This window comes from Typopeltis vanoorti, chromosome 12, assembly GCF_054136105.1.
Source record: "Typopeltis vanoorti isolate ZY-2024b chromosome 12, IOZ_Tvanoo_1.0, whole genome shotgun sequence".
Classification (NCBI taxonomy): domain Eukaryota; kingdom Metazoa; phylum Arthropoda; class Arachnida; order Uropygi; family Thelyphonidae; genus Typopeltis; species Typopeltis vanoorti.
In genome coordinates, this window is record NC_143560.1 from 9,015,215 (window position 1) to 9,029,965 (window position 14,751).

A 14,751-nucleotide genomic window follows, 5' to 3' on the forward strand; every position below is an offset into this window, starting at 1 on the left:
ATGTAACAGATTGATTTGGAGGAAAATTATTGATACGAAGTTGGTAATGATGTAAGTTCTTCATGTAATGCTATCATAATGGCCTGTACATCCCTTGAGACCACATGTCAGGAATTTGATGATGATGATGAGTAATGGGCAAATGTTCTTTAAGTAGTTATATTGATTAGTTACGTGATTTTTAAGTATTATTTGAAAAGGTAAATGCATTTTTCAAAAAGTTGTTCTCTATTCTAATAAATAATACAGTACTTGATATCAGTGTAATAAATTTATTGTTATTTATTTTTTGATGTAAGTACTCGACGGGTTATGAAAAGATACAAAAAAAATTACTGATTGTTGACGTTGAGCCAAATGTTTATATATATATATAACTGGCTGAAAAAGAAGAAGAGCAAAAAAAAAAAAAAAAAGAATAAGAAAGAAAGAAAGAAAGGAAAGGAAGGGAGAAAATGAAAATTAGAAAAGAATAACCCATTATTGTTCAACAAAGTCGAATTTAATCCATCCTATTTCCAAATGAGGTGCTTTTTTGATATCATGTTATTGCCAAGGCTGTAAATCCCTCGATGAGTCTTTGGTCTTCGTGGAGGTGTCACATAATAATAATAATAATAATAATAATAATAAATGTACTTCTGCTGAGAGGGGAAAAAAAAAAAAAAAACAGTTAAGCCGAAGGGAGTCTGGCGATTGTAACTACAGATGGTGTGCGATGGGATGTCATCTTATAGTCTTGCTGAAGCATACGATGAGAAAAATAAGCGCAGTATCTTTTATGAAATTTTTCGGATGTTATTTTCAGCAATTTAGTCTAGCAAAAACTTTCAGGCCTCATTTTCAAATTCTGTTCTTGAGGTTGCAGTCTACATCAGCTAAAGTGAAAAAACCGCTATGGCCGTCAACGTTATATGTAACGGGTAGGCATGCACAGCGTATCTATTCTATAGTAAGCCCATATTTAAATCCAGAAGAAATTCAAGAAATGTTAGATAGCATTCATGAGAGCATATCTTTACGGGGTTTAGTTTTAAATTTGGACAAAATAGCATTGTTTGTGAATGAAATGAGGAGTTATAAAACAAAACTAGAACAACTAAAGAATATAGAAATAAATGGAACAAACCAGGACATGAAAAATGAAATCAGTGCCCATTCTACAGACATAAATGATTTAACAAAAGTCAAAGATGATAATGCCTTGCATATCAAGGAGACAAGAGAAAAAGTTTGGGATCTCGAGGATAAATATATGCCTGAAGTTCTATGTCTTCCGAATAGGCTACATCCAGATGTTCAGGAGGAGGATAAAATATTACATGAATACAATTCTTCATCTTATCAATTGAATTTTCCTTTCAAAAGTCATGTTGAGCTTGGAAAAGAAACATCAACGGTGTGCTTTTTGCCTATTAGTCCAACTGCATATTATTTTAAAGGAAAAGCCGCTAAAATAGAATTGTCAGTTGTTCACTTCTTTTCACACCACCTGAAGAAAGCTAACATAACTCAGGTGTCGGGTCCAGATGCTTTTAAAGCTGTTATTAAAGAAGGTTGTAATTCCGAAGAATTTTCAAGCCAGTCATGCATTACAGTTAGTCATAAAGGGCATGATATTTCACAGATATTACATGTTACAGGTTCAGCATCACAAGAAGCATTTGCTGCAAGCTTAACTCGTGTAATTGTGAAGAAGTCATCCCTGCCACTTCAATATTTTTCCACTGGATGCCATTTTGATGGAATTCAAGGAAAGTTTCAAAAGGAAGCCAGTCTGTTTTCTTTAGTACAGTCTACTCGTGTTCACTGCTTTGTAGCAACAGTAAAGTCTGATGTTGAGGAACAATTTCAGAAGCTTTTTAATGTCCTTAAGAAGTGTTATGAAGAACTAAATTTACCATTTAGGATTGTAAGGACATCAGCTAAAAAGTTAAAACTCTCAGAAAGTATGAGAATCCAGTTTGAATTATGGTCCCCATCCAGGAATGACTATGTAACTTGTGGAAGCATTTCCCTTTATGATGATTATCTTAGTAGGAGGTTACAGATGATGTATGATAGTGGTTCTCCTGAAAACTTGCTCCATAATATTGGTGCAGTTGCAGTGTCAGTACCAGTTGTAGTTGCATGCATAATGGAAAACTTGCAGACTCCAAGAGGAACCTATGACATTCCTCTGGCTTTACAGGCATTTGTGATTTCATAACACTGATTTATTTAATAAAAAGTTAAGATCACAAAATTAAATTGATTGCATGTTAAAGTAAAAATGTAATTTGTTTTTGTAAAGGAGGATATTATTTTCAACAAAAATATATTCAGTATGTGTGGTATAATAGTACATTTTAAAAAGAGTGTCAATAACAGTCGCAGGACAACATGCAAGTATGAGACCCCCCCCCCCCTACACACACACACCTTGCCGCTTTTAATTATATTGTTTAATGGATAGTGTAATTTCAAAATTAACAAAATTTGATCCAAAATTCTTAATCTTAGCTTTTTTTTTTTTTTTTAAATTCATTCATGTATTTGGTAACTTCAGTGGAGTCAACAGACTCATCATGGAATGCACAGTTAACCAGCAACATGTCTATCATAATGAACGTTGAAGTTATTTGCACTACCTGCATTCATAATGCACTCCAGCAATGCATTCCACTCTCCAACCAGAAAATCTATTCCTCACACCCTTCTTCACCAAATCTTTATACAACTTCCAGGGATGCTGGCCTCTCGTTCTTTCCATCTTAACATACACTCTCTTTTTATAATTCCTTCCATATTAATCTGATCCATTAACTTACTTAACCACCTCTTTTTCTCTTATCCATCAACCTCTGTAATCCATATTCACTCAAACACTCTTCATAACCAACACACCAAGTCCTGATATCACTTTGGCATTCATCTTTAGGCCATTTCTAGTATTTTCACATCAAAGTGAAAACCAGGTGACCAAATATGAGCACAGTAATCCATATGTGGTCTGACCAATGCCTTGTATAGAGGCACCACCACCTTATCCCTACATGTCAATGTACTTTTCATCATAGCAACAATACGATGGGCAGTCTTTGCAACACTTGTGATATGCCATGAGAACTTTAGTCCACTATCTACCATCACTCCAAGATCCCAAATCTCATCCACTTCCTGAAGTACAGCTACACCAATACAGTATCTCTCTGTATCCCCAAGTATAACGTCTTGCATTTATTAATATTAAAACTACAACACCACTCATTTGTCCAAGCTTAAAGTCTATTCTTCCTGTAGAGAATTAACATCAGCATTCATGATAATTCTACCTAACTTTGCATCATTGGCAAACATATTTGAAGATCTCCAGTCAATCCACATGGAATTATTATTTCATTAATTAACATTAACAAATAAGTTAAACAGTAGGGAACCCTGAGGCACACTACTGGTCACGTTCCTTTTCTGAGACACTGTTCCATCATACACAACTTGCTGGTATCGTTCAGAGCGCTAGTCTCAGCTAAAACAAGACCCTGCCTTTCACAAACCCATGCTGATCATCATAGAGAATCTTATGTCCATCAGCCCAATCCTTATTTTATTTCTAACCAATTTTTCCAATACTTTTGATCACAACTGCAGATATACAGACCAGTTTTTTGGAGCTTCTGTTCTCAAACTATGCTTGTGGAGAGTATTATTTTGCCTTCTTTCCACTCTTTAGGAACTTCCCTCACTGCAAGACTTTCATTAACCTCCCTACTGGCCGAAGTGGATGAAGTAGTGAGACCAAATTGCACTTCTTATCCATGTTATTCAACAGATGTTACAGAATCCTATCCAGATTTAGCTGGACGTCTATAGACATCATGCCTGGTTGGGATTTAAATAATCAGGTCAAGGGCATGTCTAATTCTTTTGCACATCCTTTAAAAATACATGGCAATATGTCATAGGTAAAATATTTAAAATTATGTTTACAGCTATAGCTTACAATTTCCACAATAACACAAGTTATTGTGGAGGGGGGGGGGTCTAGAGTTACAAAAGCTAGGCCATATTTCTTACTGTATCAACAACTTGCTGGAAAGAAATGTTTCCAGAATATGTAATTTTTCATATACAATATTTCAGTACTTCAAATTTTTTATATTTTATGCATCTATAAAGTTGAAATTAGTACCTGTTGTACAGGTGTTTATTTTCATTTCCTGAGTAAAGTCATTTGTTTTTATGATTTCCGGGGGGGGGGGTAAGTTTGTGGTAAGATTAGAATTCTGTATATAGAAATTAACCTTAGTTACTATTAGTATGCTGTATTTTGCTGCAGCACATTATACTAATAGTATAGTAGTATAATGTGTTTTGCTAAAGCCTGTAGGGATACAAAAGATTTACTTCAGCTAAATTCGTTGCATTCTTATCACTGTTGTATAATAACTTATATCATTGCTGTCATGACTGAAAGTGAGTGGTGTTGGCAGCTGAAAGATTTCTAGTTTTCTGATAGAAAACTAGAAATTCTTTTGGAAAAGTAATAAGGAATGGCTTTAATCTAGTGTTTCCAGAAATAAGTCATTTTTAATTGTCCATACAAGCAGTGCAAGTAGTATGAATGCTACTCCATAAGCCTCATCAGTGATAATGAAGTTATTCTATTGCTGAGGCTTAAGAATTGCATTTTTGTTACCTAGATTTCACTAAGCTATGGAAGGATTGGGGAACAGCAATATGCAGAAGATGTTTTTTCATAGTATGGAAGGAAAGAAAAACAAGGACTTCCTTGAAAAGTGAACAACAGTTAGGGAGACAAATTTTTTCATGGAGCAAAGTGAGTTGGGTAGATCACATTACCAGATTTTTTTTTTCACCCATGTCTTGTGATGAGTTTTTCAGAGAAGCATAATTAAGATTACATCAGGAATACATTTTTGATGTTATAAATTGCAAGTGTAGAAAATAGAAGAGAGCAAAGTGAATGATTAAAGTGCTACAATAATTCTTATATGCAGAAGATATTTTTTCATAGTATGAAAGGAAAGAAAAACAAGGCCCTTCTTCCTTGAAAAGTGAACAACAGTTAGGGAGACATAAATTTTTTCAAGGGGCAAAGTGAATTGGATAGATTACATTATCAGATTTTTTTTCACCCATTTCTTGTGATGAGTTTTGGTATGTCATAAATATTATTATTATGAATGTTATTCCTCCAGGACTCATCAAGGGAGCTCAATTAGACACATTATTATTATTATTATATGACACCTCCAAAGAGTCCAAAGACTCATTGAGGGAGGGCACCTACTCTACAACTCTCCATCTCCACCACTCAATACACCAACTACAGTGAACTGCGACTACAATCACAAACATTCATGCCCATGGTGGGATTGGAACCCATAGCCTTTTGACTGGAGAGTGGATATGCCAACCAGGCCAGCAATACTTAAATATATTTAAATTAATTATACTTAACCTATAATCTCTCTTTGAACAAGTCCTTTGACTCCTTGGAGGTGTCATGTGATAATAGTAATATATTCACTGAAGTTGCAACCCCATCTAATGATAGCCCATTTCACACATTTGCAAAACACATCATTAGAAGAACATAGACCTTGCATTCTTTCTAGCCAGCTTTCAGAAATTAACCCATGTTGCCTCCCACAACCATAAGTTGCAAAAATAATCATTTGTTATACTGTAAGATCTCTCTTTAGTAACTTGTATGTTTCTACCATTTATTTCTCTATCTCTCTCTCTCTCAAACTTGAAGACCACATTTCCTCAATCAGTCCTCAGCCTCATATCAGAAGTTCTTTTTTCATATTTACAATTCTATAAGCTAGTCTCAGAGTGGAGAATTTAGAAGGCAATAGCACTGTTTTTGAAAGCATATGGTGTGAGGTAGAGGTGGGTAGGACAGGATATTTAGTATTGTGTTGTTGTGAGCATAAAGGGTGAAGAGCAGGAGATGTTTAGGCAATTGAGTTTGGTGAGTGCAAAAAGAATGATTGTTATGGGAGATTTTAAATACAGCGGCATAAATTGGAAAGAGGAAACTGCATATAGTAGTAAGTGAATGGAATTTTCAGAATTTTTGAGAAACAAATGGCTTAGGCAACATGCACTATAAAGAACACGAGGTTCAAGAGTTTTAGATTTGGTCATAGCATCAGAAGATCTGATTATAGCTGAGATTGCATCTCTGCCCCCACTTGGAGAGAGAGAGAGAGAGAGAGAGAGAGTGACCATGTGGTTTTGACTTCAAAGATGAATAGACATTCAGGAGTATCAGAGAGAAAGGAATGTATGTGGAATTATAAGGCAGGTGATTATAATAGTCTTAGATATCAACTTGGGGCAGTTCCATGGGGGGGGAGAATTGGAAGGGCGAGATATCATCAGTGATTGGGAACTGGTGGAGAACTATTTATTAGCAGCAATAGCAAGTTGTATACTGCAAGTGAAGAGAACACAATTTGCTGTAAAGTGAATGACAAACAATATCAAATGGAAACTGCAGGTGAAAAAGAGGTTATGGAGGGATGGAGAGCAGATGCACAAAGAATATAAGACTCAGGCCAGGAGAGAGTGACTAGTATGGTAAGGAAAACAAAAGTGGAATATGAGAATAGATTGGTCCTAAAATCCAAAGAAAATCCTAAGGAATTCTTTCTTTACATGGCCAGTAGAAAGAGAAATGATTGTGGAAGAATAACATTGTTGCATAAAAATTAAAATGAGTGACTGATGCAAAGGACATAGTGGAGTTGTTCAGTGAACAACTCCACTATGTCCTTCCTTAGGGTATTTCATCTTGGAGAAGTAAGTTTTAATATTAGAGGGATGGGGGGGGGTTCATGTTTTAGAAATGCAAGAAGAAAATGTGTTTCAAATACTGTGTACTCTGAATGTCAATAAAGTAATGAGACTGGATGGGTTTTGAGAGAATGTGCTAAAGAACTGACAGTTCTATTGACTTGGATTTTCAATGAAAGTCTTCCATAGAAAAGGAAGGTGGTAGCAGACTGGAAGTGTCAAACTATAAACCAGTTTGTATTTCATCAATAATTGTTAAAATTTTGGATAAATTAGTGAGGGATCATTTACAGCATTGGGCAGATGATGGTAATGCAATCTGTGAGAGTCAGCATGGATTTGTTAAGAAGCGCTCTTGTTTCAGTAATATGGTGCCTTTTATAATAAAGTGACAAGAGCAGTTGATGAGGGAAAGGCATATTCTGCCATTTTTTTTTATTTTACAAAGGCATTTGAATGTGTACCACATGATAAGCTGATATTTAAGTTGCAACAATGGGTTTAGATGTCATGGTAGTGAACTGGATTTGGGATTGGCTATCTGCTAGGTATCAGAGAGTTGTGTATGAAGGAGCAATATCAAGAAGAAGGTATGATAAGACTTTGTTTAGGATGAGTCTCATGACTCCATGGAGGCATGAATCATAATAATAATAATTATCATGTGCTTGCTGCTGAATATTTTCAGTTGAATCCCATCATCTTGAAACTCAGGTGCCCAGTTGTGGTCTTATCAAAACCATGTGAAGTGGGAGAATCACTTTCTTGTTCCTAAGAATTATTTTTTTTTAACATTGCAGTTATTCAAACCATCTTAACAATGGTGTTATAGTAAAACTTCAGTTTAATATAAACCAAAATAATCACCTGACAGTTTGACTGTCATATCAATGTCATCATCTGGAGTATACACATATATACAAAGAAACAAGTTCCGTTACAATGTACATTGGATGCTAAAGTACAATCATTAAGAGATATATTAAGCTAGAAGGCAACATGCTCTCATATAAATAGAACAAAACAGTGTAGATGGTGTCCAGATAGTGCAGCAGAGATTATTGTTTAGTGTGCTAAAATAAGAGTTTGCTGGAGAACTTAAGTGGGCTTAATGGGTACCATCCAAATTCTTGGGATTTTTATGCTACCATTTCTGAGAGGCCTGCTGTAATTGATAAATTTAATGATGTGTCATTTGTGTTTTTTTTTTTTTTTTTTATGGATAGAAATTGTGCATCCAGTTTCATCAATATATGGTAAGTTATAAATGCAATGGATTCAGTAAATCCCAGGGTGGGCTGTGGGGAAGAGTTGAATGTTTTTAAAATTAAAGTTACAAATCATTAAGCGATATATTAAGCTAGAAAGCAACATGATCTCATATAAATAGATGTGATTTTATAGATGGATTAAAAGTAGCATTAAGGTTGTAATGATATAGAATTCTATTTATTTTATTTGATATCATATATAAATAAATAATCTATAGTGTTGCTAATCTTCCTTATCTTTAAGTATGTATATATAATTCCAGGTATTTTCAGATACTTTTCCTCAAATTGTGTACATAGCTACACATTGTGGCTGCAGGCACTGGTACATACTAGTCACATGAAGTACTTGATATATATATATATAGCGCACACACACACATATATATATAGAGCGCACACACATGCATATATATATATATATATATATATGCATGTGTGTGCGCACGCACACACGCACGCACGCACACACAACCAGGGGTCACAAAACCTACAAGTGCTTTGTGTGTGCATTGCAAGGCGAAAGAAGAACCTGGTGGTGTATTTCATGAATACACCACCACCAGGTGTATTCATGAAATACACTACATATCTCGCAAATGAATTTGTGAGAGCACTGATATTTGTTAAGTAGACTACCCTTATTTTCATGAAGCCTTTTTATGAGTTTTTGATGCATTATGACAAATCTGAGAACAGTATTCTGAGATTGAATGACATTATTTTTTTAAATATCAACCTCCACACATGAGAGGTCACAAGATTTGTGTGTAAATGTTTCTTGAAGAGCTGGTGATTGCTGTCACGGAAGGGAAAACATGGATCGACTATTCCAAAGAGCAGAGGCAGATGGAATGAGGATGAAAAGTTATAAGTTTGAAGCTGAATATATGGATGTTGACAGTAGTTCCTTGTGTTGTTACATGTTTAGAGCAAAGCTGGGGAAAAATGGTGGTGTTGCAAATTCGATGGAGTAGCATCTATGCAAGTATATACACCTGTATATATTTGTGTATAAAAAAAAGACATTGAAAAAATAGTTTATAAGAAAGTGATTGGAGGGAATTTGTAAGAGTGGAGTCATCTAATAAGAGGATTGCCCTCTTGTGAATAGCAAGTTAGCAAGTAAGAAGTTTTATTGCATCACCCAGCATGAAAATGGTATTCTAAGGTAGAGCAAATTTAGGATTTATAAAACTTAAGGAATTATATATGAATAGTTTCAAACAGAAGAGAACACCAGGTTTCTTGGCTGAAGAAGCAACAGATGTGATTGTGCCAGGATAGGCTGGATGCAAAAGTCAACCCAAGACTGGCAGTCTGAATATTATCAAAATTAAGGGGAGGATGAAATAAGATCTCTCTCTTTCTCCAGAGAAAAAAAAAAGATCGAATTGAGTTTTGGTAACATTAAAATTGACTAGATTATCTTCACTCCAGTAGAGAATGGTGAGGATATCACTGTTTAAGACATTGATTATTGATGATCTTGATGCTTGAATCATTTAACCCCTACAGGATTTCTCAGATAATGAAAAGGAATGGAGTGTACTCTCATTAAAAAAGCTGTGGATAGGATTTGAAGTTAGTGAAGATCATTACTGATGTATAGGAAGAAAAGTGCAAAAAAACAGACCACTGAAGTTCTTCAGCAATAGAGAAATATAATAATAACGTGACCAATTTTTTTACAATGAAAAGGAGGAGGAAAAGATGAAAAACAGCTAACTGTTTTTCATCTTCAGAATAATTAGAAGTTTTTAAAAAATAGGTTACTTTACTACTGGAAGCTGATGCATCTAATGATTGCTTATGTTTGTTGGTGTTCAAGTGTTTCGTTATAGCTGCTCTGCCTCCAACTGCAATACAAAATTCTCCTCTGCAAATATTGCAGAAAACAATGTTGTCTCTCTTTGATATGAGGAGTGGAAATTCCTTTTTCAATCGATCGTTGAAATGGCATTTCCTCTTTCTTGATTTTTCCATCCCTTAAATGAAATTAAAAATAAAATATAGAGCCACACGAACGATGCAAGCACATTATGAATAAATAAAATTAATAATTAAAACTAAAACTTTAATAACAAAAGCAATAAAACTTTACTAAATCTATATTTAAATTATTTTACACTTGTGTTAAAAACAGGCTTGTATAAAATTGAATTAATGAATTAATAAAACGTGAATTGTACTTACCTGAGTATAATATTCACTGAGAAAGAAATAATTTCGTATTTCCGTCAGAAATAAACACAAAGTATAATATAGAGATAAAGTAAACAAAGTGAAGTGCGCAATGGTGCGAGGACACTTTTCGAGAAAGGACAGAACCTACAAAAGAAGGACTGTCCTTCCTAAAGGAGGACGATTGGTCACCTTAATAAGATCATCCATCATGATATGCAAGCAGTTGTCCAAAGAGAAAACTGGTGATCCACCACTCAGATGGGTAGGAGGGAGAACATTAGATACCTGCTTGGTAAGAAGGCTATGATGCCAGACCTTTTCAAATGCATCAGAGATGTCAAGAGTGACTGCAGAAGTTTCTCCAAACCTTTCCATCACTTGTGTTCAAAGGTAGGTAAGGTTAGTGGTAGGAAGTCTGCTGTGGAACAAGAGTGGCAGAATCCATATTGCTGATCACTTATTAATTGGTTGGCCTTGAAATAGCAAAGGCAAAGAAGTTATTTTTGAAAGGATTGAGTTGAGGGCAGTGGTATGATAGATAGTTTAATGGCTGACTTTTCTCCTGTTTTAGAGCCAAACTAGATATAGGCTTGCTTCCATGCTGTTTGATGTATGTCGGAAGAGTATGATACTTTGTATAGATAATGTGTGGGTTAATTCAGAAGCACACATTTTTAGCCAGTTAATGAGATGTCATATGGACCTGGAGACTTATTAATATTTAAATAATGGACTATTTCTGATATATTTTATATTCTAATGTCTTTTTGGTGAAAGATTAGGAGAGGGAAATGCATGCAGTAAGTTTTTTGTGTAATACTTGGCAATTTTTGTGGTTGTCTTATGAGGAAGACTAATGCCAAGAGTTCAGCCTTATCTTTAATGATGTTATCATGGCATCTGATATCTGTGTTTGTGAGACAGAGGGAGGTGGACACATAGAAGGACAGAAGTTGCAAAGGCTAATGGATGCTCCAGTAGCTTTAGCAGAGACCAGGGGGCAACTCCTGTCTTGAAACTTGCCTCGAAACAGGCAGGTTTCTTGGATGTAGTCTTTTTTTTTTTTTTTGGTACTCTTTTGCACAGTACAAAACTCTTGACCGTTATCCAAGCCATATTAAGAGTAGTTTGGATAGTGGGCAGGAGTTTTATGTGGAGCAGTAAATGAAGGCCCTCATTCCCAAGGATCATTTTTTCAGTTGGAACAGATTGAGTGAACTGTAATCAGATCATAGAAGCCAAGTGTAGAAATCCTACAAGTCACTATGGTTGGAACTGTTAGTGCCAGAGGATATGAGAAAAGATAGTGTCCATGGTATATTTGAAAGGCAAGCTAGTAAAGAAAAAGTTCGGGTATTGCGAGTATGATGATTATCTTATGATGAATGATAGAGGAGGGGAGAATGGAAACAGTCAGAGAGAGGAAATGCGAAGGAGTGCTGGAACCAGGGATAGAGTGATGCCAAGACAGCAGGTAAGTAGGGGAACACAGAAAGGGTTAGAGAGTGAGGAATGCAGGAGCAATCAAGGAACAGAATGGTAGAGGTGTGATGTATGTAAACTCGATCTCAGGTGTGCAAGATAGGATGCCAGAGGTGTGTTTGCCTGGAGGGATGATAGAAAATGTGGCTATGGGAATTAAGAGTGGTGAAAGGATGGATGAAATGATTGAGATGATGGGTACGAATGACTTGAGAGGCAATGTAAATCGGGCAGCGACATCTGAGATTCTTGCTTGAGGTTGTGCAAAAGAAAACAGAGGAAAGATTGTGTGTGTGTGTGTGTGTGTGTGTGTGTTGCCCAGGTATGAGACTGATAAGTTGAGCAGAAGAGCAGTAATACTGAATAGCATAATAACCAGAATGTGTCAGAAGAGAGGATTGGAATATATGGATGCTTGGAGAGTGTTTGAGGATAGAGGGGAACTGTATGCGAGAGACCGTTTGTATTTGAATGAGGAAGGACGAAGGCATCTGGAGAGATTGCTGTTTTCTGAATGAGTCAGTATGTCACTGCAGGGGAACTAGAATTTCCAGGATGGATGGTAGCAGGGGGTGGCCTCTTGAGGGAAGGGGGACATCAGGTAAAACTGAGTCCAGTGGGGTCGAGAGGGAACAATGATAGGTATAGAAGCAGTGACATTTTTTTTGCTCTATACTAATATCAGTGGTGCTGATAGAATCAGCCTGGCCAAAGATTATTGGGATCTCTGAGACATGGTTGACAGAGAATGATATAATAACAGGAACTGAAATGGCAGGGTGCAGCATTTTTCAGCAGGACAGGAAGGAAAACACGGTGGTGGAGTACTGCTTATGATAAGTGATGACTTATGCTCTCTAAGAGTGGAGGCGGCTTTGGAAGGCAGTGACACAAATTGTTTTGAAAGCATATGGTGTGAGGTAGAAGTGGCCAAGACAGGATATTTAGTGGGGTGTTGTTATAAACCAGAGATCACAGAAGGTGGGGAGCAGGAGATGTTTAGGGGCAGTTGAGCTTGGCAAGTGCAAGAAAAATGATTGTTATGGCAGATCTTAATACAGCAGTATAAGCTGGGAAGAAGAAAATGCATGTAGTAATAAGGGGATGGAATTTCTAGAATTCTTGAAGGACAAATGTCTTAGGCAACGTAATAGAGGGAACGAGTTTTGGATTTGGTCATCATCAGAAGAGCTGATAAGAGATGACATCTCTCCCACCAGTTGGAGAGAGTGACGTGTTTTGACTTGGAAGGTGAATAGACATGCAGGTGTATCAAAGAAAAGGGAACGTATGTGGAATTATAAGGCAGGTGATTATAATAGTCTTAGGTATCAGCTAGGGGCAGTTCCATGGAGGGAAAAATTGGAAGGCCAGGATATCACTAGTGCTTGGAAAATTGTGAAAGAATATTTGTTAGCAGCAATAGTAAGTGTATTCCATGAGTGAAGAAGTGGGCTGAAGTTCTCATAATGTAAGTGTCCCAAATACATTATGAGAACTTCAACCCAATGGTGAAGACCACCCAATTAGCCCACCAGAAGGTACCATTAGGACTTTAGGAGCAATATTAGTTTCTTGCCTTCTTCCTCATTTGCTTTTGTTAGTGCCTGCGTGCACATACCATATTTTTATGTTCCTGAAAATGGCAACGTGACGTTGCTGAAATATTGAAGTTATTCATTAAAGGTGCCTTTAATTAATATCCTTTATATGCATTGTTAATTCCGTAAGCTAATTACCAGTTATGTATGACCAACGTATAAGCCTTGCTACTAGAATTTGGTGTCAAGTTGGATGATAAACAATATAAAACAGGATCTGCAGTTAAAAAAGATATAAGGAGAGAGGCAGAGGTCAGATGCACGAAGAATATGAGATGCAGGCCAGGAGAGTGACCAGTATGGTGAGGAAGACAAAACTGGAATATGAGAAGAGATTGGTACTAAGATCCAAAGAAAATCCCAGGGAATTTCTTAGCTATGTGGCCAGTAAGAGGAGAAATCATTGTGGAATAATGACATTGCGGGATAAAAATGGGAATAGAGTGACTGATCCAGAGGACATAGCGGAGTTGTTCAATGAGCACTTTATTGGAGTATTTCATCCTGGAGAAGAAGGTTTTAATTCTAGAGGGATAGAGCAGGTTCAGGGTTTCGGGGTGCAAGAGGGGGGAGTGTTCGAAATACTGATTACGCTGGATACCAGTAAAGCTGTGGTACTGGATGGTATTTAACCACGGGTTTTGAAAGAAAGTGCTAAAGAACTGACAGTTCCGTTGACCTGGTTCTTCAATAAAAGTCTGGCTGTGGGAAAGGTACCCAAGGAATGGAAGGAAGGTAAGATAGTGTCACTGAACAAGGGTTGTAGCAGACTGGAAATGTCTAATTATAGGCCAGTTTGTGTGTCATCAATAGTTAAGGTGTTGGAGAAATTAGTGAGGGACTATATACAGTGTTGGGCAGATGAGGGTAATGTTATTTGTGAGAATCAACATGGATTTGTTAAGAGGCACTCTTGCTTTAGTAATATGATTGCCTTTTATAATAAAGTGACAAGAGCAGTTGATGAGGGGAAGGCAATTTTTTAGATTTTGCAAAGGCGTTTGACAGTGTGCCACGTGATAAGCTGATATTTAAGTTGCAGCACATGGGTTTAGATGTCGGGTTAGTCAACTGGATTCAGGACTGGCTGTCTGATAGGTATCAGAGAGTTGTGTATGGTGGGACAATATTAGGAGGCAGAAGGTTACAAGTGGTGTTCCACAGGGCTCAGTACTGGGACCTGTATTGTTCAACCTTTATATCAATGACATTGTCAGTGGATTGCAAGAGGATATTCAGTTGTTTGCGGATTATGTGAAGCTGGGAAGGGTTATTAGTAATAGTGCAGATGTGGCAGCCCTGCAAGAGGATTGGAATAAACTAGACAGATGGGCAAATGAATGAGAGTGTTGGTTTAATGGAGTAAAATGTAAAGTCTTGAAGTTTGGGAACCATTGATG

General features: G+C 36.5%; 1 protein-coding gene across 1 annotated transcript; it reads left to right on the forward strand.

Annotated features, from left to right (window-relative positions):
- Positions 1 to 722: 722 nt before the first annotated feature.
- Positions 723 to 4,175, forward strand: Slimp (Seryl-tRNA synthetase-like insect mitochondrial protein). The gene has a single exon (XM_090401489.1). It carries the CDS (start codon positions 755 to 757, stop codon positions 2,207 to 2,209), a length of 1,455 nt encoding a protein of 484 aa, XP_090257615.1. The 5' UTR covers positions 723 to 754; the 3' UTR covers positions 2,210 to 4,175.
- Positions 4,176 to 14,751: the final 10,576 nt, after the last annotated feature.

What these genes read in the sequence shown, in the direction of transcription:
- Slimp (XM_090401489.1), top strand. Translation starts at nt 755, where the DNA reads ATGAGAAAAATAAGCGCAGTATCTTTTATGAAATTTTTCGGATGTTAT.